Raw genomic sequence first — 23,949 nt, 5'->3', positions numbered from 1 at the left:
TCTGTGGCCCAGGCTGCAGAGCAGTGGCACAATCTCAGCTCACTGCAACCTCTGCCTCCTAGGTTCAAGTGATTTTCCTGCCTCAGCCTCCTGAGTAGCTGGGATTACAGGTGCACGCCACCAAGCTTGGCTAATTTTTAGTAGACATGGAGCTTCACCATGTTGGCCAGGCTGGATTCAAACTCCTGACCTCAGGTGATCCACCCACCTCGGCCTCCCAAAGTGCTGGGATTACAGGTATGAGCCACTGCGCCTGGCCTCTCTGTTTGCCTTTTCTGTAGCTGTCTTCAGTGAGCTCCCTGACCCTCAGTGGAACCCTCTCCTCTGCACCATCCACGTGCTTCCCCCGGCCTTAGCCATCTGTTTCCCCTATAAAATCTGCTCTTGGATATAGATCCAATCAACTCAGAGACTAAGGAGTAAATAACCTATAAAGTTTGGTGCTTTACTTACCTCAAGGGTACTTGAACTTCAGTCAAATACAAAGTCTTAAGCTCAAGAAATAAATCTCTAATAATAATTTCAGGCAATAGAAAGTAATGAAGGACTTTTGGCGGGGAAGGGGCGGGAAGGGCAGGAGACTGTCCCTGCCAAATATGCCTTTTTACAGAGTTGTTCTATTTTTGATATTTTAGAATAAAATAAAACAAATAGATTCAGATAAAGTTAGAGTTAGATTTAACCATCTTCTGGTATGTGGAAGTGTTTTGGTCTAATCAGTTTGGGGCTAAAAACTGTTTAATTCCAAATGGATTGTATGTAGCAGATGTAACAATCAATTTCAGGTAAATCAGTTCAATCTGGCTTCTTCATTCTCTCTTTATTTTATCAATTTTAATGTAATTTGCAAGGGGATCCAAACTCCACTTTATGTGTCTACAAACAGCATGAATCCATCTAATCAAAGAGTCTCATGTGCCCTGACAGTGCCTGGCAGCCTGCTGGGGATTGCCAAGGGTCAGCCAGACCATTCTATTCACTTGGCCTCATGCTGAAGGTCTGCATGCTTTTAAAGAATGTATAAATTTTGGGACTGGGTGCGGTGGCTCACGCCTGTAATCCCAGCAATTTGGGAGGCTGAGGCGGGCGGATCACGAGGTCAAGAGATCGAGACCATCCTGGCCAACATGGTGAAACCCTGTCTCTACTAAAAATACAAAAATTAGCCAGGCATGGTGGCACGTGCCCGTAATCCCAGATACTCAGGAGGCTGAGGCAGGAGAATTGCTTGAATCGAGGAGGCAGAGGTTGCAGTGAGCCAAGACTGCAGCATTGCACTCCAGCCTGGTGACAGAATGAGACTCTGTCTCAAAAAAAAGAAAAAGAAAAAGAAAAATAGAACTTATAAAATTTGATCCTTGAAAATTGTACTGGTCTCAAGTATAAAGAATATAAGTTAATAAATGTAGAACTGAATATCTACAAATCAAAACATCTGATCGACTGGTTACTACTCAATTCTTATGTCATTATATATACCTTATATTTAATGTGGGAGATGAATATATTTTGAGATGTTTGAGGTGCTGTGAAGTGGGTCTTCCATAAGTAAGAGTGTACAGGGTTACTCAGGGTCTTAGAATGGCCCTGAGTGTGACAGACTTGAAAATCTGAATCAAAGTGGAAAAACATGAAACTATTTCTCTGGAGTAACATGAGTCTCTAGGCACAAAATGGAGGTTCTGTTTTTGACAGGAGACATTGCATTGCACTTGCCCCTAGTCAGCTACATCAGGATAAAGCAGCTATGCAGGGGCCCCGGTATTATTGGAAATAGACCAAAAGTAGAGAAAATGGTTTTTATCAGCACTCCCTTCAGAAACAAATTATCATTATGTTGGTAGGAGGATGCTACGGACAGAAATGTGTCCTAACCTCCCAAGTGACTGTATTGGAGGGCCTCTAGGGAAGTGATTAAGGTTAAATGAGGTTGTAGGCGTGACGCTCTGATTAACAGAACTGGTACCTTGTAGAAGAGACAACAGATATCTCTCTCTCTCTCGTTCCAATATGTGAGGACACCACAAGGAGGGAGCCATTTACAAGCCAGGAAGCAAGCCCTCACCAGGAACCAAATCTGCTAGTGCCTTGTCCTTGGACATACCAGCTGCCAGACAGTGAGAAAACATTTCTGTGGTTCAAGCCATTTAGCTTGTGCTATATTGTTATGGTAGCCCCAGCAGACTAAGACAAACTATTCATTGATAAGCAGCTTTGGGTGGGATCAAGAAGCTCAGGGCCTGCTTCAGGATCATGAGGTGGTCCCCAAAATGCATCCTAAGTCTGGAGAGCTTGCATGGCTTCTGCTTTACCAAAGTGGGTGTGCAAGATTGGTGACGAAGTAGAACTTTCCAGGACTAAGTGCTACTTTCTGTGGAGTTGCGTATCTGCTCTTCCCCAAGCAGCAATCAGCCTTCCTCTACAGGCACGTCAAACTAATATTAAAGAATATCTATTTGAAGGGGCACCAAATTATTAGCTACATAGATCACCCACAGGCATGCCTTTGGTCCACCCCTGGCCAACTGTAACCCTTCATACCTCCAGATCATAGCCAATGCCATGGGCCCTACAGATCTGGAGAAAAACGTAGTGGAAAACCAGTGAGAGATTGCTGTGTCTTAGCTGGGTGGTCATCACTGCATAACGACTGGTTGCCAGCGTCTGGAAAGGAGCACAACTGAATATTAAACAGATATTTAAATAAACTTATAATTTTTGAATACTTGTAGATTAACAAGAAAATTGCAAAGGTAATTCTGAGAGTTCCTATATCCCCCACACCCAGTTCTTCTATTGTTAACATCTTACATTGCTATGATACATTTGTCACAACTAAGGGAACAAATTGCTACATTACTTTTTATTTTTTGAGGCAGGGTCTCACTCTGTCACCCAGGCTGGAATGCAGTGGCGCAATCTGGGCTCACTGCAACCTGTGCCTCCTGGGCTTAAGTGATCCTCCTGCTTCAGCCTCCTGAGTAGCTGGGACTACAGATGTGTGCCACCACACATGGCTAATTTTATTATTTTTTGTAGAGACAGGGTCTCACTATGTTGCCCAGGCTGATCTTGAACTCCTAGCTCAAGCAATCTGCCAGCCTTGGCCTCCCAAAATGCTGGGATTACTGGTGTGAGCCACCACACCTGGCCCTACATTACTATTAACGTAAATCCATACTTTATTTCTATTTCATTCATTTTTCCCTAATTCCTTTCTTCTGTTTCAGGATCCCATCTAAGATACCACACCGTAACTAGTTGTCATCTCTCCTTAGGTTTCTCTGGGCTGTGACGGCTTCACAGACTTTCCCTGTGTTTGATGACCTTAACAGTTCTGAGGAGTAATGGGCAAGCATTTTGTGAAATCTCTCTCAGTTTCAGTTTGTCTGATGTTTTTCTCCTGATTAGACTGTAGTAATGTGTTTTTGAGAGGAAGACCACATGGGCAAACTGCCATTTTCCTCACTACGTATCAAGGGTAGATAGATGGTATCAGTGTGACTTATCACTGATGACGTTAACCTTTATCACCTGGCTACAGTGGCTTTTGAAGTTTGTGAAAAAACTTTACAGGTTTCTCTGCTGTAAAGGTATTTTCCCGCTCTTCCATACTTCAACCTTTGGCAACAAGTCACTGAGCATGGATCACCTCCTTGAGGTGGCCAACATTAGAAATTTGATGCTGCTTTCTTTCTTTGGGGAAACTGCTCTTCTTTATCTTGTTTGTCTATCAGTGAAAGCCATGCCAAAGAGAATGGTGATAGTAGGGCCAAAGTGCTGTCATTACGTATTTCCTGAAAACATTTAACATTTAACATGTACCAGATAAAGTACTGGATCCTGGCAGTTTTATAGCATGTTCTTTGTGAGATGTGATATTTGCCTTAGTCAATCAACTGTTTTCCTCTGGATAGCTGGAAATGTGGAAGACTGCATATAGGGCCATGGCCAACCTTAGGGCATAGAAGATAAAGGTTCCTGGCTTGGTTCTTGAACTGTGGTGGTGCACAGGTGCTGGGCAACTAGGTACCCGGAGTTGTGCAGTGACTTGGAACAGGAGTAGGAAAAGGAGGCGCACCTGGTCTGGAGCTGGCCGTAAGGAATCGTAGTGACCTGACATGCATTATAATCAGGCCTCCGGCTCGCCTCCTGTCTCTGAGATAATGCAGGGGAATTAGGGCTGACTGAGTGTTCTGCAGAGAATAGACATCCTTTCCTCTCCTGCATCTCTCTCTCCCTCTCTACACACACACACACACACACACACACACTGTCTCTCTCTCTCTCTCTCTCTCTCAGATTTCGTGGCGCTTTTGGTGACATGCTCCCCCGACACGTGATTGGGGGAGCATGTTTTTCTTCAACATTTACATCAAGTCCTGTGTCCGAAGGTCATATCATCAATACCGCCAGTTAAGGCTGCTCATCCTAAATGCAAGTAGAGTCCCCATCTGCAGATGTGTTAGGCCTCCACAGGCTAATACATCTTGAGTTGTGTACCCACCTTGTAGGGTCCCATTTGTAGCCATTGGGATTTTTCTAACAACAGAAATCTGATTTGACCCTCATATGCCTCACAGCTGTACACTGTCACCCTGACCTATCATGAGTTGTTCCCTTGGTTGTCTCCCTTCCATGACTGGGAGTTTTCTGAGGGCAGGCGCTGTTTGGGGGCAGGCGCTGTTTGGTTTCTGAATATCCGGTTTGGGCATGATACCAGCACAGAACAGGCACTCAGTGTTTATTACATAAAAGAGAATGAATAAATGAAATAGATTAGGTGGATAGCTCTTCCCTCTTAAGAGACTCTTCAAAGGATAATTTGAATTCAAGAAATTTAAGTAATTCAAGAAAGACACTGCCCATTGATAAATACTTTGGGACAAAAGCAGGTGATTATTACAAGGCACAGGGGACAGTCACGCCATCCTTAGAGGAGGACAACTCAGGGCAGTTGCTCTGGGTCTTGCCTGCTGGAGGACAGCATGGCTCTGATGGACTAAGCAGGAGTAATTGGTGGGGTAACAAGAACTGGCTTGGAGAAGTTCTGGCCCAGCTGGCCAGTATGTCTGGAAGGGCATGGCCACCAGGCCTGCTCGCCCTGCCATACCAGGCTGGCCATGCTCTCACCTTCACACTGAAAAGCCCAGAAGCATGGGCTTTTGCACATGGAAGTGAACTGTAAACACTCTTGAATTCCATTGTGGTTACTGAGCATGTAATTGCATGGTAATTGCCATGAATTCACAAGATAATTCCAAGGTTATTTTTGTCTTCTAAACTTGTCTGATGCTGCCATAGTATATAAAGAAAAACCAAGACCAGGCCCCAGCCAGCAATAGAGGTAGGCAGGCAGGCATGTGGTAGCACAATCTAGCAATACTATGTATCTTGGCTCCAAAGCACAGCAGAAGAGCTTACTGTCCAGTAGTACATGATTACTAGACAACACGTAAGGGCGGGCTACCCTGAGGTTTCTTCTTCACTAGAGATGCAGAGTGCAACTCCCCCTCCTCCCAGACCAGGGCTTGCGATGCATAAAGAATCTGAAAGAAGAGCCAGCATATTTGGTACATGTCTCCCAACCTTCTTTTCCATAACCATCACCATCCTAGTCCAGACCTTTATTGCCTGGAGAGTTAGAGGTGAGGATACAAGCATAATTCTGTAGTGGAAAGAGTGGAAAGGTTATATGAAGTGGGAAAGAAGTTCAAAACCTGACAAGGCCACTTACTATGTGTGTGATCTTGAACAGATCATTGAAATTCTCTGTCTTCTGATGATTAAATAAGCACCTACTGCAGTGCCTGGAACCTGATAAATGGTAGCTACTATTTTTGCTGTCATTCCTTTGAAAGGATTTTGGATCTACAATAAATGTAACTTCCCAGGCTGCTTTTCCCTCCACTCTTCCCCCTTCTCCTGGGATTCTGAACAGTATCACCAGATTAATCATTTTCCCCTAACACAGGTTGGTCAGTGTCATCCTTCTACTCAGAAATATTCAGGCCTTTTCACCTTCAAGGTGAAATTCAGACCCCGGTGTGGTGGGTAGACCTCCCCAAACTTGCTCAGTGCCCCCTTCCAACTACTTCTCCTGCTCCGCACTTCCCCAATTCTGTGCTCCAGTCCAACTGGTTCATTGCCTTTTCCTAGCAGACCACAGGTTTCTTTGGACTCTGTCCCATCTACTAGGGGACGTCCTCCCATCCCTGCCAGTTAGTGACTGTTCTAGTCTTTAAGGCAGGATCATGTTCTATGTTTTCAGTAAAGTGTTCCCTGTCCCTGCCAGTTCACAGTCATTTCCCCTGAGAACTCTGGCAGCAAGCTGAAGGTCTGTCACTCAAATGGCATTTAAATGAGGCCTTGTGGTATTTCCTTATGTATGTTATCTATTTTAATAGCAACATCTCTCTCTCTATGGCCTTGCTTTTCAGCTCCTTAAGGATAGGGACTTTGTCAAGTATCTTTGACTCCTGATGCTTGGTGCAAGTCCTGGCATATATTAAGTGCTAAATAAATGCATTAGAATAATACTTACAAGATACACCTACTTTTTAGAAGACTTAGCCAACTGCACGGTTTATACAGGAAAAAACTATCAATCACCTAGGGTTGTCTTATATCCAGCCTGATAGCACAAGTGAATAGCATAGGAGTATTGAGAGGAGGATTAGGTGAGAATGTAAAGACCTTGGAATAGTGTCTGGCACGTAGTAAGCTCTCAATGAACGTTAGCAATTATTTTCACGTATTAAACTAAATAGTTTCAAAGATAAGGTCAATTATTTAAAATTAAAACTGACCAACTAACCAATAAACCTTTTCATCGGAAGGTGACTTGAATCAGAAGACCTGGGCTTTGCTATGTACCACCTTTATGACTTGGGCAGCTCACTTAAACTTGCTTAGCCTCAGTTTCCTATTCTGTGAAATGGATATAATAATCCTTGACATCGATTTCTTGGGGTTATCATGGGGTCAAATAAGCTCATGTATAATTAAAGTATAAAGCATTATACAAATAGAAAACATCATTATTAAAAGGTTGATTTGTAAAAACTAGCCTCTTCTGATGCTGTACAATTTATCTAGGTTTGACAAGGATCAAAAAAGAAATCATGATTTCATGATTTGGAAATATCTATTGAAATTAAAAATGGTTATGTCCTTTGAGCCAAAATTCCACTTTATGGTATATATTCTAAGATATATCTGAAATGTGCCAGGTGATATATATACAAAGTTATTCACTGCAGCACTGTAATAGGAAAAAACTGGAAACAACCCAAAAATCTACCCATGGGGTAGACAAATTATGGCACATCCATGCAATGGAATAACATGTTGCTGTAAAAAAGAAACGATACTGCTCAGGTGTATGAATCTGAAAAAAAAGAAATGAGAACATTTTTATGAAGTGTTAAAGAAAGCTCTCCAAAGAAAAAAGTGAGATTCAGAACAGTATGTATTGTAGGCTACATTTTGGGCATAAAAGGGGGAAAAGGATCACCTGTATGTGTATTTACTTATGTATGTAAAAAGATGCTCTGAAAGGTTATATAGACACAGAATGGTGGTTACCTTTGTAGGGTGAGGTGGGAACTAGTCAATGGGAAGGAGGTTTGTCAATGTGTGACCGCTTCCACCTTTTGCCTTTTGAACCATGTGAATATATTATGTATTTCAAAAAATTAAATGAGAACCCCATTAAACTTGATTTGGAAAAGTTGAAGATGTATATTTCATACCTATTTTTAGTGTGTGAACTGTTCATTTTTTTAAAAAAAATAGTCAAGCTTTTCTACATGGTTCGTGGTATAAGTGACATGCTCTTTTCCATGCTCTGTGTTATTTGCTTGGAAATCTGTGCTATGTATAGGAAACCATGTCCAGTTACACGTCCTTTTTAAAATCTAAGACTCCTCTATGAACATCCAGTCTATTTAGTGCTTCTGTATGAGACTCAGAAGCTGAGGTTGAGCTCAGAGCAGACGAGAAGCCAATGGATAATGGCAATATTCCTGGAGACAACCTCGTCACACTGGGAAATTCATCCTCCTTTCAAAGAATAGCTTTCTCAATGGCCTCAACAAGGGACTTCTTTAGGGGTGAGCACAGGCTCCACTCTGGGGCTGAATCACTGATCCTCAGCCGATGCAAGGCATGTTCGAACACGTGACAGTTAAACACAGGCCGAGGTTAAATCTTGGCTTCCCTACTCGCTTGCTTACTGACCTTTAACAAATGCTTAACATCTCTTAACCTCGCCTTCCTCTCTGAAAATGAGCATAATAACAGCACCTGTCTAATACACTGGACTGCAAAAAGATTCTTGGAAAGCACTTACTAAAGTACTTGGGGTGGAGTAAAAGCTCTGTGTCCTTTGGTAAACCGGAGCGCTTAGCTACTCACCCTTATATCTTCTGTGCTTAGTAGAGTGCCTGGCACAAAATAGGCATTGGATAAATATCTGCAGAATTTACTTGTAGTTGATTCTTGCTGAAAGTAGTAACTGATGGCTAAGGTAAAGGCTGATGGGAACTTAGAATATAACCTGTTACAATATTACTCGTTTCTAAAAGATCCTGCAAGAAAAAGATCTCTTAAGTGAAGGCTGTAGTATAGAGGGATGGGCCCTTCCTGTGTCCCATACAGGAGATGTCCCTTCCTTCAGCCATCCACAACACGTGAGGCTGCCGGGGCCAGGCTTGGTGCAGTCCTTTCTATAGGCCCCATAAAATCAAATCCCTCAAGTGACCTTGGGGATCTGTAGCCCTCCTTTATTTTACACATGAGGAAACTGAGGCCAGAAGAGAAGATCAGAACTCATGATCCCTAACTCCCAGACCAGTACTCTTCACTCCAAATTTCCACTGGCCACATTTGGAATGGGTGAGAATTTCAGAGGTTCGCCTTTTCTAGTAAAACAGGAGAAAAAAATAGACAAAATATTCTTGGTAGAAGTCTAGTCTTATTAAACTACCTTTCTAAATCACAATCTAACAAGAATGCTTCAAGCTAAATAAAGGAAGCTCAAAATACTCCTTTTCACTGGAGAATATAATTTTGCTTCAGCCACAATTTAAATTGATTTAGTTCTGAGCACCAGCACTTGAAGTGTGGAACATATTCTATTTTCGCCATGATACTTGTTTTGACAGTGATGCATTTCAGTTGACATAGTTGAAATCCTTATGTAATAAATCTCTGCCTGAAAATTAATCATGTTTATAATATTCTGAGAATTAATAACACCCATTGCTCAAATCATTAACTTAAAAAAGGAGCTTCCAAAATCTGTTCTCGGCAGTAAGGGACCACAAATAAATGAATGTTTGATAAAATAATCCAAGTAGCAGTTTAACAAGCGTAAACTTGAATGTGGCTGCAATAACACAGAACTATTGTTTAAGGGTTGGCAGAGGCTGATGAGGTTCTTATTTCAGTTACGAAGCAGGCATCCACATGCATAATGAACTGCTCTCTGAATTATTAATGTGTTGCTTATTTAGCCTCATCTGTCTAGAAGATAATGTATCCTAACTCTAATGAGTGATTGGTTTTGTACATAATTACAGTAGCAGCAGTAGCAGGGAAATGTGTGCCTTCAAAGAAGGAGTTCTAAAAATAAAGTCATCATATAAACTCTGTTGTTGTTGCATTCTATCAAAATCAAACCCGAAGCATTTGAGAATTTATAATAAATTACAGGAGACAGAATCATTATTAACATCATAATTTAACACAAAAGGTTTTACTTAATCATTCATTATAGATCATGTGCTGCTAAAATGTGTATAAATGACTTGGGTTGTGTTAGATGTTTGCAAAGATGTTCCCTTTTGGACACTCACCAACCATGGTATGGAGGGTCCAGAAAGAGTGAGGAAGAGTGAAAACTGACAGAAAAGGGTGGTGATTGATGCCGGTTTGGACAGAACATTAATTGAAAGTTAAAACACTGTTAGGCGATTCCTTTTCAGTTCTAAAACACGCACATCTGGGATTTATCAGGTCTTGTTGTGGTTCTTTGTGGAGGTCAGTGAATCAGAAATCCATTCACCTGGTCTAAACGGGTCTGAGTGACAGTTCTGCCACCTGTTTCTGAGATGAGACAACAGCTCTTCCGAGAGTCCAGGAAGGTGTTTGCTTTCCTTCTATAGAGCATATTATTAAAGAAAAGGACCCACACTAGAAGCATTTTATAGGCATTAGTTCTGAATATGCTCTGATTATCATTGTGGTTTCATCTGTTCATTTTCTTCTCCTTCAATCTTTTCAGTCCTTTGAAGGAGGCTGTCAACTGCCTGATCATAAACTTGATGGCATCATAGTCTGTTCACACTTGTTCCGGAAGCTTCGATTTGCTTGTGAGTTGTACTGTGTATGCATGTGCACATGCTTCTTTTTTAAAAAATCGCTGATCATGTGTGTACATATGCACAGGAGGGTGTGTGCACAACCCAAGCATAGTGGCACCAAGGTGGGAATATCTGTTTATATCTTTCTAAAATGAAAAGCACTTTCAATTTATTCCTACATCAGAAAACCTGCATAGCTTTTCTCCAGTGATTGAAGAGGCATTTGCCTTATTGAAGATCATAATGCCTCCCTTTTGTGTGCATGCAGTTCCTAAAAGCGTTTAAGACTTGATCACAGAAGAATGTTGCCTATAGCTAGGAATGAAACCTATGGGCAACATGGGGAAAATGGGGGAGTGCTTCTCATTCACAGCACAACTTCTGCTGATAGCCTTCTGAAGCAACATACTTAAAAGCTGCAATTGTCTTTGTAAGTCTTGTGCTGAATACCACTCTGCTTCCAGCTTTTTATTTTATTTATTTATTTGAGATAGAGTCTCACTCTGTCACCCAGGCTGGAGTGCAATGGCACGATCATGACTCACTGCAGCCTCGACCTCCAAGGCTCAAGTGATCCTCCTGTCTCAGCCTCCCCAGTAGCTAGGATTATAGGCATGCTCCACCATGCCTGGCTAATTTTTGTATTTTTGTGGAGACAAGGTTTTGCCATGTTGCCTAGGCTGGTCTAGAACTCCTAGGCTCAAATGATCTGCCTACCTCGGCCTCCCAAAGTGCTGGGATTATAGGTGCAAGCCACCACAACTGACCCCCAGCTTCTTGCAGAAATGGCATAGACTTAGGCCAGAAGGGCTCAATTGTCGCTGCTGTCTCTCCCTCTAGCATTGAACATAGGGTCTCTCAGGTCTCTTTGGTGAGGATGGAGGCCACAGGTGGAGTTGGACATGAAAGCCTCTTAGCAAAGTCCTGGGTCATAATTAAAAGAAGTCTGTTTCTCCTCTCTAGCCCCACTCTGCTTCTCTTCTTACTCAGGAATGAGATCAAGGGGATTCCTGTGAGCAAGGTTCTTCCTGGTACCTCAGTGAACAACTGGATGAAGAAGAGGGGAAGGAGGAGGCTGCCTGTGCCCCCCAAGACATCAGGTACCCTCCTTATGGTGACTGCAGAGATCCTGGGAAGAGTCAAACAAAGGTTATTCAAATCCAGAGGTGTCTCCTGGACCCAAAGGGGTTCACCAGAGAGGAAGGAGACCGCTTGGAAAAGGTATCTCTGGGACACTCGTGTTGCGTCCCATTAATCACTAGAGTTCCTCTTTTATCTGTTTGACATATTTGGATTTCAAGTAGAGTTTCATTTGCAAAAAAGTATGAAGCCCACTTTTGTAAGGAAAGGCCAAAGAAATCCTCTGGCAGCTGTGAGAGCAGTGTGGCCAAAGAGTCCCCAATACACTCTTGCACAAAGGGCATCTGGTCCCCTTGGCCTTTGTTCTCTGTCTCTATGACCAACCTAGCCTGTTCAATCAAGCGCCCACTGTCTCCACAGGGCTATGCCCTTTGTTACTCAGGGTGCTGAGGTTGGTTACCTGCAGCCAGCCCCAGGACTCTGGCCCCAGCCCCTTCACCGATGGAGCTAGTGATGAGAAGGGTAGGCGGCAGCTGTGGCAAGAGGCGGATCATGATGGGGCTCCTTAACCAAGCTGGGAAGTGGGATTTTCCTGAAGATCACAGGAGTCCATTCACAATGACACACGGGGGAACAACATGCTCAGACTGGTTTTTCACCTTACTACCTTGGCTGCCATGTCTGTTTAGTTTGGAGGGGACAGGCAGGGACAGGGAATCTTAAGAGGAATACAGGTGTGAGATGGCAGAAGCCGAAACTAAGACACCATCTTTGTGGAGAGAGAGGAGGGGTCAGGTTAGTGGCATTTTAGCAGCTAGACTCAACATGCCCTGCTTGCTGACTGGATGTGGGGCTGGGGGTTATCTTATCAGCCTCTGGCCTGATCCACTAACAGGAAGTACAGGAGGAAGAAAGACGAAAGGGATGCAGTTTTGGATATGTTCTATGGAATTTTGGACCCACGAATCTGAAGCTCACAAAAGAGACTTGGGCTAGGACAATATGGGCTTTGTGTGAAACAGCTGGTAGTTGAGGCAATGGGTGTAGGTGTACCCGCCCAGAAAAAGGAGAGGAGAGCCCCATGCTCTTTCGCATTTCCACAGATTGCAGCTTCATCCAGGAATGGCTTCTCCCTTTCCTCTGACCAACATATTCGCAATTCCAGACCCTGCTCAGACAGGTCCAGTGACTTGCCTGAGGCTCGCTCTTCTTCCTGTACTCAAAGAGCCTGGCTCCTAGACAGACCTCAGGCAGTGGCAGTGGGTGTTGCTGAACACCGAGAACCTTCAGGAAGCATCTCTTGCTTACCGGCACTGAGAGCGCACTAATGCGGTTGGTTTTCTTCCTTTCCTTTGGAACGAAGCGGGGCACTTCCAGGGTGCTCAAACTGCAATCCAGATGGCCGTTTGTCAGGTATAAGGTGAGTTGAGTCAGGGCCAGCTGGTCACTATATGCGAGGTTAAGGCCGGTTGCCCACACCTGATTAAAACAGGAGCGGTAGAAGTGAGGGTGAGATCAGCAAACAGTAGCGAAGGCCCCACCTCTGCCCAACTAGGCCAAACTACATCAGACTAAGTGAAACCAGTGACCATGTGTCTTAATAGAGTAGACGTTTTTGCTTCTGTTTCTACTTTGTTCAACCGAGAAATGGAGTCTGATTCAGAAGATTCAACGTTCTTGCGGGAAGTTACAGAAATACTTGGTCAAGACAATCTGACAGAGATGCCAAGCCTTGAAAAGCTCATGTTGACTTTGATTTTTCTGCCCATGGCCTACAGGTCAGTGCACATGGTCAGTGCCAGGTTTTCTACTGAGAAAATGAGACTGGACAGAAGCTTTGGAGGGTGGGGAACTACAGTAGAGCAGAAAGAGGGGAAAAGAGTGATGAATATGAGAAAGGGCAGTTTGCCCTGATTTTGGAAAAAGCAGTGACAGCCCCTCTGGGAACCTCAATAGGATATTTAAGGGAAACTTATGGTTGGCCTCTAAGTCTTAGGTCTATCCCCATTTTCTCATGAGAGTGAAGGGTAATCTTATTTTACCAATCCTACAATGTCACAGTACTCTCAACTGTCAATTGGTGATAACACCTTATCCTAGCTGTATCACAGTGTTATTAGAAGAATACTATGATGCAATAAAAATGAAAATTCAAATGCTTTAAAAAATAGACCTTAGTTATAAGTTAATGTCAACTGCTAGGTAACTGAGTAATGTCCATTAATTCGTTTGACAAATATTTACTGAGCAGCTACTATGTGCTAAACTGGCAATGATAAAAGTAGGTCATGTGTTACTTCTTTCCTCTCCTGTGGCAGATCAACGTTAATTGCCCTTGTCATCCTCCACCCCCACATTTAATCCAGAAGCACCCCTGGAATCCTTCTCAGTTCAATGTTCAAGGCATATCATCATCCTAGTCACTGGAGAGTCAAAGGTAAATAGGCATAGGCCCTGCCATCACGAAGGTGGAGACAGGCTGGGCACAGTGGCTCACATCTGTAATCCCAGCACTTTGGGAGGCCGAGGCGGGAGAATCACCTGAGACCAGCCTGGCCAACATGGCAAAACGCCATCTCTACTAAAAATACAAAAGTTAGCTGGGCAGAGTGGTGTGTGCCTGTAATCTCAGATACTTGGGAGGCTGAGGCATGAGAATTGTTTGAACCTGGGAGGCGGAGGTTTCAGTGAGGCGAGATCACACCACTATACTCCAGCCTGGGTGGCAGAGTGAGACTCCATCTCAAAAAAAAAAAAAAAAAAAAAAAAGGTGAAGACAGATGGACAGATACATACATGTCCAATTAAACAATACAGTGTTATATGTGATAAAATAATGGGGTGGAACAAAGTACTATTGAAGCAGAAAGAAAGGACAGACTGGGTTTGTCTAATGAAGTCAGGGCTGCATCATGAAGGTGACATTTGAGATTTAAACAACAAAAACACGACTGGCCCCATGTATCAAGTACCTATGAAGCTGGGTGCTTTATAAATATCTCGGATCTCTGTGGCAGCCTAAAAAATAACAACCCCATGTCACAGATGAAGAAACTGAGGTTCAGGGAGGTACCCAAGTCCATTGAATTAGGAAGTGGTGGTGTTGGGATCTGAATCCAATTCTACCTGACTCCAAGTCTACGTTCTTCCCATTCTCTGATCCTGGCCCAGCCAATCCTTATCCTGTGTAACAGTTCTCCAGTGAAATTAAAAACTAAAGTTGCAGAGGATCAGAACATGTTTGTGTTTAATATAAGACATGCCATGAAAATGTCTTGTGGAGAAAACATGAAGTATTTCTGGAGTATGCTGTAATTAGCATAATGCATTTTCACTGTAGGAAGTTGGAAACTAACACATTTTCATGAAGACTTGATTAAACAGTTTTTCCTCTTAGAAGGCCTACATTTGCCCCACTCACCAACTCTGTGTGTTAAAATACATAATACATCTGCCCTAGAGTGGACTCCTTTCAAACAAATCTAGCAGTGAGTGACTTGAGTAAGCATTGAATGTAAATGGCGTCATTATAAGGATATTAAGAGGTCAAGCTGTCAAGGCCCCTTGCTAAACTGAAGCTAATTTCAGGAGTCATATTCGCACAGTAATACCCTTTTATAATAGCAAATAAATCACATTTGCAACAATAGTTAAAAACTAACTGCCAAGTATCTGTTGCAGTTGTAAATATCCTATTTGTCAACTTAAATATTTCCTGCTGTATGGCATGAAATGTAAACCAGATGGGGACAGCTACTTTCCCTTTATGTGAGAAAGTGAACTTGCTATTCTTGCATGTCAGACTTTTTTTTCAGAGTTTCTATTTTGAGGTTTTAGTGTTCTTGATCAAAGGGAAACATATATAACAAACATTATTAATATTTATGTTAATAATATTAATGCTTTGGTAATTAGGATTTTAATAGGAAGGCAGCACAGTGTAGGGGAAAGAGTGAGAACCAAGGAGTCAGAGAGCTTAAATCTGGACCTCACAGTGGGAACTGCAATGAGTAGGTTAAGCTCTCTTAATTTAAGTGTAAAAGGAGCAAAATCTCAGTATCCTTAAGTGTAAAAGGAGCAAATGATAGTACTGACAGGGTTTTGTAAACAAAATAAATGCGCATGAAATTGCCTTATAATTATTTTTTATTTTATTATTATTATTTTTTGAGATGGAGTCTCACTCTGTCACCCAGGCTGGAGTGCAGTGGTGCGAACTCGGCTCACTGCAACCTCCGCCTCGCAGGTTCAAGCAACTCCCTGCCTCAGCCTCTGGAGTAGCTGGGATTATAGGCGCCTGCCACCACGCCTGGTTAATGTTTTTGTATTTTTAGTAGACATGGGGTTTCACCGTCTTGGCCAGGCTGGTCTTGCACTCCTGACCTCGTGATCCGCCCACCTCGGCTTCCCAAAGTGCTGAAATTACAGGTATGAGCCACCACACCCAGCCTTTACTGAACTTTATCATTTATAATGCAGGCCGGGCACAGTGGCTCATGCCTGTAATTTCAGCACTTTGGGAGGCCAAGGTGGGAAGCTGCTTGAGGCCAGGAGTTCGAGATGACCCTGGGCAACACAATGAGACCCCCCAACTCTATTTAATAAAAATAGGGAAATAAATAAAATTAAACAAAGTTCATTACAGATGCTTTTTATGATGACTAAACATTTCCTTTCAGAGCAGATTCTTAGGAGGCACGTTGTCCGTTGTCTATGTTAGCTATTAGGTCACCCCTTTAATAACTGTTTTCCCCATTGGCAATTGTTCTACTGAACCTCACAACAACTTAATCCAGTAGGTGGGTAGGTTTGTGCAAGGTTGGTGTTACTCTATCTCCATTTTACGGATGAAGATACTGAGATAAAAAAAGCAGCCTCATAGTTTGCCTAAGATCATACAGCACAGACCAGAACTCTGTTTCTAGAGCTGAAATACTTTTGCTTCCTCTGGCTGCCCTAACCCCTTGGTTCTCAAAGGAAACAGGAGGACAAATTTTCTTCAGCCTTTTCCTTAACAGCAGGCTTGCCTGATTTGCTCAGATAATTGTTCTGTTCTCCATCTGGTCTTTCCATTGAAGACACCGCCTGAGGCATGCTTGTTTTGTGCACAGGGGTTCCTATCTCCCCCTCTAGACTGTCAGCCCTTTAGGGGATGCTGCCAAGTCTTTGTCTTCCTGCAGCACCTAGTGTCTGGGGCAGGGCACACAGCAGGGTGCATTCGCAATTCCAGTGTTTCACTGTGAACTCCTCCTCCATAACTTTCAGGGAACGAAGATCCAGGTGGGTCACTTGAGGCTGGTTTCAGATTCAAAAGCAGCAAATATTCACTGAGCACCTCCTCCGTGCCAGGCCCATGTGTTCTCACACCTCTCATTTAATCATATTCTTGTATTTTTAGTAGGGATGGGGTTTCATCATGTTGGCCAGACTGGTCTCCAACTCCTGACCTCAAGTGATCCACCCACCTCGGCCTCCCAAAATGCTGGGATTACAGGCATGAGCACCGCACCCAGCCCATTTAGTCCTATTCTTGATTTGGGACTCTGATGTTAACTTTAGAACCTCATCTCTCAGCACTAGGTATTCTTGTCCCACTTTAGGTGAGCAATGATGGGGGCCTGAACAAAGCATTATGAGTGGACATGGGAGACGTGGATGAATTTGAAATGTTTATGTGGTGGCTTTGCCATGACTTGCTTATGATGACTTATAATAACTGGCTTGACAGGTTAATTGATTAGATGCAAGGGTGAGGGAAAAATATCACTGAAGGTTAGGGCTGGAAAGATCCTTAAAAATCACCTAATACAGTCAGTTTATAAATGGAGTGATTGTGGCATGAAAAGTGAAGTGGTTGCCCTAGGTTGCAGAACCAGGTGTCAAAGGTGAGTGATGAGAACCTAAGATGTCTCAGCTGTCAGTCAGAAATCACTTATTGCCAGTTGTTTGACTGATTGATGATATTCAAAGGTCATTTTGTAGGCCGGGCGCGGTGGCTCAAGCCTGTAATCCCAGCACTTTGGGAGGCCGAGGCGGGCGGATCACAAGGTCAGGAGATCAAGACCATCCTGGCTAACATGGTGAAACCCCGTCTCTACTAAAAAGTACAAAAAACTAGCCGGGCGAGGTGGTGGGCGCCTGTAGTCCCAGCTACTCGGGAGGCTGAGGCAGGAGAATGGCGTGAACCCCGGAGGCAGAGCTTGCAGTGAGCTGAGATCCAGTCACTGCACTCCAGCTTGGGCGACAGAGCGAGACTCCGTCTCAAAAAAAAAAAAAAAAGTCATTTTGTTAAAAATGGTTAGAATGCTCCCGAGGTTTATATCAAGGTCTTAAGAGCACAAGGAATATAAAAATAATGATCTCAGCATTACTTATATTACTGAAACACTGTTGCTGTCCAACATTTTGGCAGTGGCTAAAATGATTATGACATATCCAAGTGATGGGATAGTCTGATATAATTAGAGACAGTGGTTGTGAGTAACCTTTGATTATTTAGGAAGATGCACAAAACAGCAAGAGGAGGATAGAAAGTTACATAAGCAACATGACTTCAGCTTTGCAAAACTAATATATGTAGAAAAGACTAGATGAGAATATAACAAAATGTTACCAATGTTAACATTAGCAGAATCATGATAACTGCAACTGTATATAGACTTTCATGTAAATTCTCGATCTGCTCTATCAAATATGGTAGCCATTAGCCACATGTGGCAATTGAGCAATTGAAATGGTACAAATACACACCAGATTTTGAAGACTGAGGATGTAAAAAAGAATGCATAATATCTCATTAATAAGAAAGTATTAATAAGATAATAATAAAATCACTGCTGCCTTGACCTCCTGGGCTCAAGCAATCCTCCCGCCTTAGCCTCCTGAGTAGCTAGGACTATAGGTTTGCACCTCCAAACCCTGCTCCTTTTCTTCTTTGTTTTCTTTTCTTTTTCTTCTTCTTCTTTCTTCTTCCTCTTCTTTTTTTTTGGTACAGACAGGCTGGTCTCAAACTCCTGGGTTCAAACGATACTTCCGCCTTGGCCTCCCAAAGTGTTGGGATTGCAGACCTGAGCCACTGCACCCGGCCAAATTCTGTTTCTATTGGATTGGTTGTAAAGAAGTGCATTGTAACCTGCAAAGGAGCAGGGCCAGTGGGGTGGGGAGGGCAGAAGTGCTGCTGAGGCCCCTGCTGTCCACTGCCCTGACTGCTACTGTGCTGGATGCCATGTGAACCACAGCTGCATCTGGAGGCCTGGGCAGGTGAGAGCCAGCAGACAGGGCAGGAGTCAGGCAGAGGTGAGCTTGCCCAGAATTGTTCTGTTCCCAGGACCTGGGCCGCAAGCTTTGAGATGACAATGTAGTGACATGCTTCTGTGTGGGGAGGGGTGGGAGAGAAGCCCGGTCTTGAGCCCTTTTTGCCTGAGGTGTTCTTGGCAGATGGAGGCTGCCTGCTCACCCCTGCTGCTTCTGCCTCTTTCTGGTGACAGGCGGGATGAATGGGTGGCAGAGCACACAGATGTGGGCAGATGTGCTCAGGCCCTACATTCTGTGCAAATAAAGTTCTTAGCAAAGGGTTTGGTGTGGCCTCTTGCCACCCTTCTCGTATGGGCATCAGGGCACGTATGGGACTCAGACTAATTTATAGATCAAATAACACTCACTGAAGAATCAGGATTTCAGAGCTTTATGAATCCATAGATGCTCTGCAGACTCATCTCAAAGTTTTCTTGTCTTCTTCTTCCTCTTTTTCTTTTTGTAAGAAGAACCAGAGATTTTAGACAGGATAAATGACCCACCAAAGGCCCCAGCTTTTGGTATCAGGTTCTGAGACAAATATCTGCAACTCAAAAGAAGTTGCCTCTCTGGGTCACACTTCCCTTAACTAATCACTCACTGGGGATGGTAGGCTGGGTGAATCCTCCCTCTGTTGCCTCCAGATGTATCTATGAGGCTAACAGGGAATTGTGTATATTTATTATATTGCCAAGAATTTTTTGAAAGACAGGCCCTCCAAATAAGCCCACTCTGAGACATGCAGCACTGAGAATTTACCCACACCAGAAATGGCATCCAGCCTTCAGCGTGAACTGTGATACACGGCCCACGATGTTCAGTAGCTGGTTGGCCAAGGGATGTGTGAGTCACCTCTTTGCCCATGTTCACAGCATTCACAGCCCCAATCTGACAGAAAATCCAGCGTTGGACCACTTGATTTTTTCTAGAGTAAAACCAAGTGCTCAGTCACCTGCCCAGCTCCTCTGGTTGGTAGAGAATACAGCCACGGGTAGGCCATGGTTCCCTCTGTTTTACTGGTTTGGCTAAGTACACAGCCAAGGGCTTATTTCCTTCTTACAGCTGTGGAGGCTGGGAATGCACTGGAGAGTGTTGAGTGGAGGAGTGATGTGGGCTAACTTATGTGACTCTGACTTCAGTGACAAGAGGCCCTGAGGGGGCAAGGATGGAAGCAGGAAGTCCAGTTAGGAAGACTTGCAGTAATTGAGGTGAGAGATGATGGTGGCTAGACTGCACTGGTAACTGGAAGGTGGGAGAAGTGGTTGTATTATATTTTTCAAAAGTAGAACCAAAAGGATTTATTGATGGATTGGATGTGCAGTATGAGAGAAAGGAGCCAAAAGTGTCTCCAGAACTTCCACCCTGAAGAAAATGGAAGAATAGCATTACCATCTCCCACTGGGGCAGAATGCCAGAGAAATAGCTTGGAAGATAAAATCAAGATTTCAGGTTTGGGGGTGTTAAGTTTGAGATGCCTTTGTTAAAGCATGTTATAGAGGGTGGGTTGAAATCTCAGGCACTTTTTCTCCTTTTACAGCTGTAAAATCAGGAGGATGTGCATGGCTAGGCTCTAGGGATAAAACAGAATCAGTTCCCGGGAGGGAAGCAGCTTTTTCTCTGCTCTCACTTCTGGGCCTGGGGCTCAAGATTCTCCTGGGTTGGTGAGAAGTGAGGTCTATAGGACCTGTGGCCTTCCCCAGGGGACAAGGCAGAGGCAGCTCAGCCCACTTCTCATCACGTTTAGGGAGATGCAGTAAGGTGGAGAAGGACAGGGGCAGCTTGTTAGGGGAAAAGAAAGGACAGTAGCTTGAGAGTAATGGGATTGGAGGGGACCATGGCTTGGGAGAGGTGGATGGCTTTCTCAGGACAGAGAGTGCCCTGGACCAGAGTCACAGGACCTCACTGGGAGTGCTGGTCTTGTGATATTAAGCAACTTCTTTCCCCTCTCTGGGCCTGTTTCCTTGTCTATTAATACAGACCTGATGGGATCTATCCCTGAGGGATACGTGTGGATTCAGTGGCTAAATGAGATAGTGTGTGAGACTCTTACTACAGAGGCCTGGCAGAGATAAATCTGTTTTGGGTCCTGACCGCTTCGTCCCCATCTAACTGTTGGGAGCAGAGTTGGAGCAGGTGTAAGAATTCACTTGCTTCTTGACTTCTGTGTTCTTGCCTGCTTCTCAGAGACAGGGAGCACATTTAACTCTTTGCAGATGCTATTTAAGTACAGGCTTCAGAATTCCAGCTATTATAAAGAGAACACGTTTTCTTAGGCAGTTACTAAATGACATCTTTTTTTCCCACTTGGATCACTGAATCTCCAGACAGCATGGAGCTCTCCATTGTGGTAAACAACACACCTCATGCTTAATTTTAAAGGATTTGGTACACCCCACTATAAGAATTTTCAATTAGTAAAATATTAATGTGATTATGATATTTGGTAAGAGTTGTTTGCATGACATTAAAATGCAATAGGCAGAGGGGAGAGCAGCCGCTTGGCTTGTTGCCACCTGGTGGCAGCTGCTGGGATAGCCCGGTCTCTTGGAGAAGTGAAGAACAGCGGTTGTCGCTGTACAGGGCAGTCACCCCGGTCAGCAATTGAGCCTCTTGGTGTTCAGCATAGAGGCTTTCCCCTCTGTCTCTATTAATCCTACTAATCTTTTTGGGCATGACTTAAATCACAGCTCCGTGAAACTATCTTTGAGCAACTAGAGCTTCCATCGCTGTACCAATCCCCTTGGACACTGCCTTTTATGGGGTGTTTGGAGTCGGTGGGGTAAGAGGCTGCAAACCATCTGTGCCCCGCCACTTAACACTCAGGGCCAGGAGTACCTAAGGCTTCCATGATTTTCAAAGGCCTTCAAAACTTTTGGATCCTGAAAAGAAAAAAAAAAAAAAAAAAAATTCCTGGCTCCCAAAAATGAAAACTGCAAAATAACAATGTTTTAAAAATAGCAACCAAATGGAACATGTCAGTCAGGTACAACACAACACTTATACAGTTATGTCTAAATCATGTTCCATGATTATCCTCATGGAATAGATGAAATGGATTTTAATACATTTGATATGATGTAGGATGGAATCTCTAAAACTAAAAATACTCAGGGCTCAGGGAGGTCTTAACCAGCACTGTTCTGGCCGACTGAGAATGACCTCCATCCTTCTCATCTCTTCATCTTACGGGTGAGGACTCTGAGAGGTGAAATGACTTCTCAGGTCCCACATTTAGGGGAGGAACTAGAATCAAAGCCCAAGTTCCTGACTTCTGGGCTAGTTCTTTCTTTGACACTTCATTGCCAGCATTAGATCAATTTCTTTGGAGTGCCAGAAGTTTCTCTGTGACTTTGGAAATTTGTTCAGGATATGCAGAAACTGTATCTAAAATTAATTTGAGGATCAAAAATGGAAAATCTTGAAATTTAAACTTTCATCAGCAGCCACTTTATTTATATTTCTCACCTTTGTAAAAAAAAATCACAAATCTTTTAATATACTCTTGCCTTCTCTGCTTCCTTTTCTGAGTTTCTTCTGCAGCCTCCATGAATTTATGATGTTCCCTTTATTACTTTCAAGATCAATGGCCCAACTATTGTTTATAAAGATACAGAATATATTCATTTCTTTTTAAGCATTTCTTTGCTTTTTTATTATGAATTTTTGGAATGCTACTTTCTTATTTTTGACATTAAGCACTAATTTATAATAAACATGAAAACACACTTTTTATAACCTATTTCAGGTTCCTAGGACTAGTAATTGTATATGTGCCTTCCATGGCAATTCAATGTAGTAATCCCATACTGTAGATAGTTATTCTCCCTCTTTAATTTCCATGCTATAAATGGCAGGGCTGGTGAAGGATTCTTTTAGTTGAGAAGTGCTCCTTTACTGTCACTGCAAATGATCTCCAAAAGGCTTCTGTGAGGATTTTCAAAGCAGAAGAGCTCTTGTTCTGTGGATCCCATTGGGGAAGATTCCTATGAACCGCCTTTGATGACCATTGTGCAAAACAAAATCCTCTCTCGGTAAGGATGAGCATGTGGCATTGGCCCTAATCAGCGCAATGAGTTGGCTGCAGAGTTCCCCTTTCCTTCCTAGTTTCCTTGACAGTTCCAGGAAACCAGAATTTTTAAATAAAGAACAACCTTGGTTGCAGAATATATAGGCAAGAAATATGGACTGTCTGAGCTACGGCCGTAGAGTTGGTCTAGTCCAATCCCCTCAAACCCTAGGCATGAGGCTCACAAGGGGAAGAGACTTGGTCAGGAGTGGAGTTCAGACCAGGGTTCAGAGACCTTGATTTCTAATTCAAGGCAAGTTTGTTTACTTTCGGGAAATTCCTAGAGAGGAGAATGAGACTGAGAGCAAGAACCTCTCTTTTTCATACCTACATCCTGTACAACACCCAGCACAGCACTCCTGATAGAAGTAGTGCCCAATGAATCTTTGCTGAGTGATTCAATCAAATAACACAAGGGGAAAAATATTCCTTGAAAACACAGATAAGAGATGCTCCTTCACACCCACAGGGATGGTTGAAATAAAAAGACAATAGCAAGTGTTGGCAAAGATATGGAGAAACCAGGACCCTTCTATACTGCTAGTAAGGTGGCAAAATGGTACAGCTGATTTGGAAAACAGTTTGATAGTTCCTAAAAAGTTAAACTTTGAGTTACCATTTGACCCATCAGTTCTACTCTTAGGTATATAACCAAGAGAAAGGAAAACACATGTTTATACGAACACTTTTATATGAATGTCCATAGCAACGTTATTCATAACAGTCAAAAAGTGGACACAACTCAAATATCCACTCATTGATAAATAAATCAACAAAATGTGGTATAGCCATACAATGGGATATTATTAAACTCTAAAAAGGAACAAAGCATTGATATGTGGTACAACATGATGGAAGCTTGAAAACATTACAGAAACTGAAAGAAACCAGTCACAAAAACCCACCTATTGTATGATCCCATTTATATAAAATGTCTAGAATAGGGAAATCCATAGAGATGGAAAATGGTTTCCAGTGGTTGTGGGGAAGGAGGTATGAGGAGTGACTTCTAATGTATACAGCATTCTTTTTTGGGGTTGAGGAAAATGTTTTAAAATTAGATAATGGTGATGCTTGCACAACTCTGTGAATATACTAAAAACCACTGAAATGTATATTTTAAAAGTGTGAATTTTATAGTGT

General features: G+C 43.0%; 1 protein-coding gene and 1 long non-coding RNA gene across 11 annotated transcripts in view; one reads left to right on the top strand and one right to left on the bottom strand.

Annotated features, from left to right (window-relative positions):
• Positions 1 to 23,949, bottom strand: part of IQCH (IQ motif containing H) — a 255,305-nt gene that overhangs the window by 24,166 nt on the left and 207,190 nt on the right. For 4 of the 9 annotated variants that reach the window (XM_023220769.2, XM_023220766.2, XM_023220767.2 and 1 more), the window contains 2 exons: positions 12,756 to 12,926; positions 2,542 to 2,664 (listed from right to left, as the gene is read on the bottom strand). The exons of 1 other annotated variant lie outside the window; for it this stretch is intronic. In XM_023220769.2, the coding sequence (XP_023076537.1) occupies positions 2,542 to 2,664; positions 12,756 to 12,926 (294 nt within the window). The remainder of the gene's footprint in view (positions 1 to 2,541; positions 2,665 to 12,755; positions 12,927 to 23,949) is intronic. 4 more of the 9 variants (XM_023220768.2, XM_023220771.2, XM_023220770.2 and 1 more) reach the window with 1 other exon arrangement.
• Positions 1 to 23,949, top strand: part of LOC111548346 — a 71,746-nt gene that overhangs the window by 8,428 nt on the left and 39,369 nt on the right. For both annotated transcript variants that reach the window (XR_002733379.1, XR_002733378.1), the window contains exon 2: positions 11,358 to 11,588. This is a non-coding gene — a long non-coding RNA (uncharacterized LOC111548346). The remainder of the gene's footprint in view (positions 1 to 11,357; positions 11,589 to 23,949) is intronic.

Source organism: Piliocolobus tephrosceles, chromosome 6 (genome assembly GCF_002776525.5).
Source record: "Piliocolobus tephrosceles isolate RC106 chromosome 6, ASM277652v3, whole genome shotgun sequence".
Classification (NCBI taxonomy): Eukaryota; Metazoa; Chordata; class Mammalia; order Primates; family Cercopithecidae; genus Piliocolobus; species Piliocolobus tephrosceles.
This window is presented reverse-complemented; position numbering and strand designations above follow the sequence as displayed.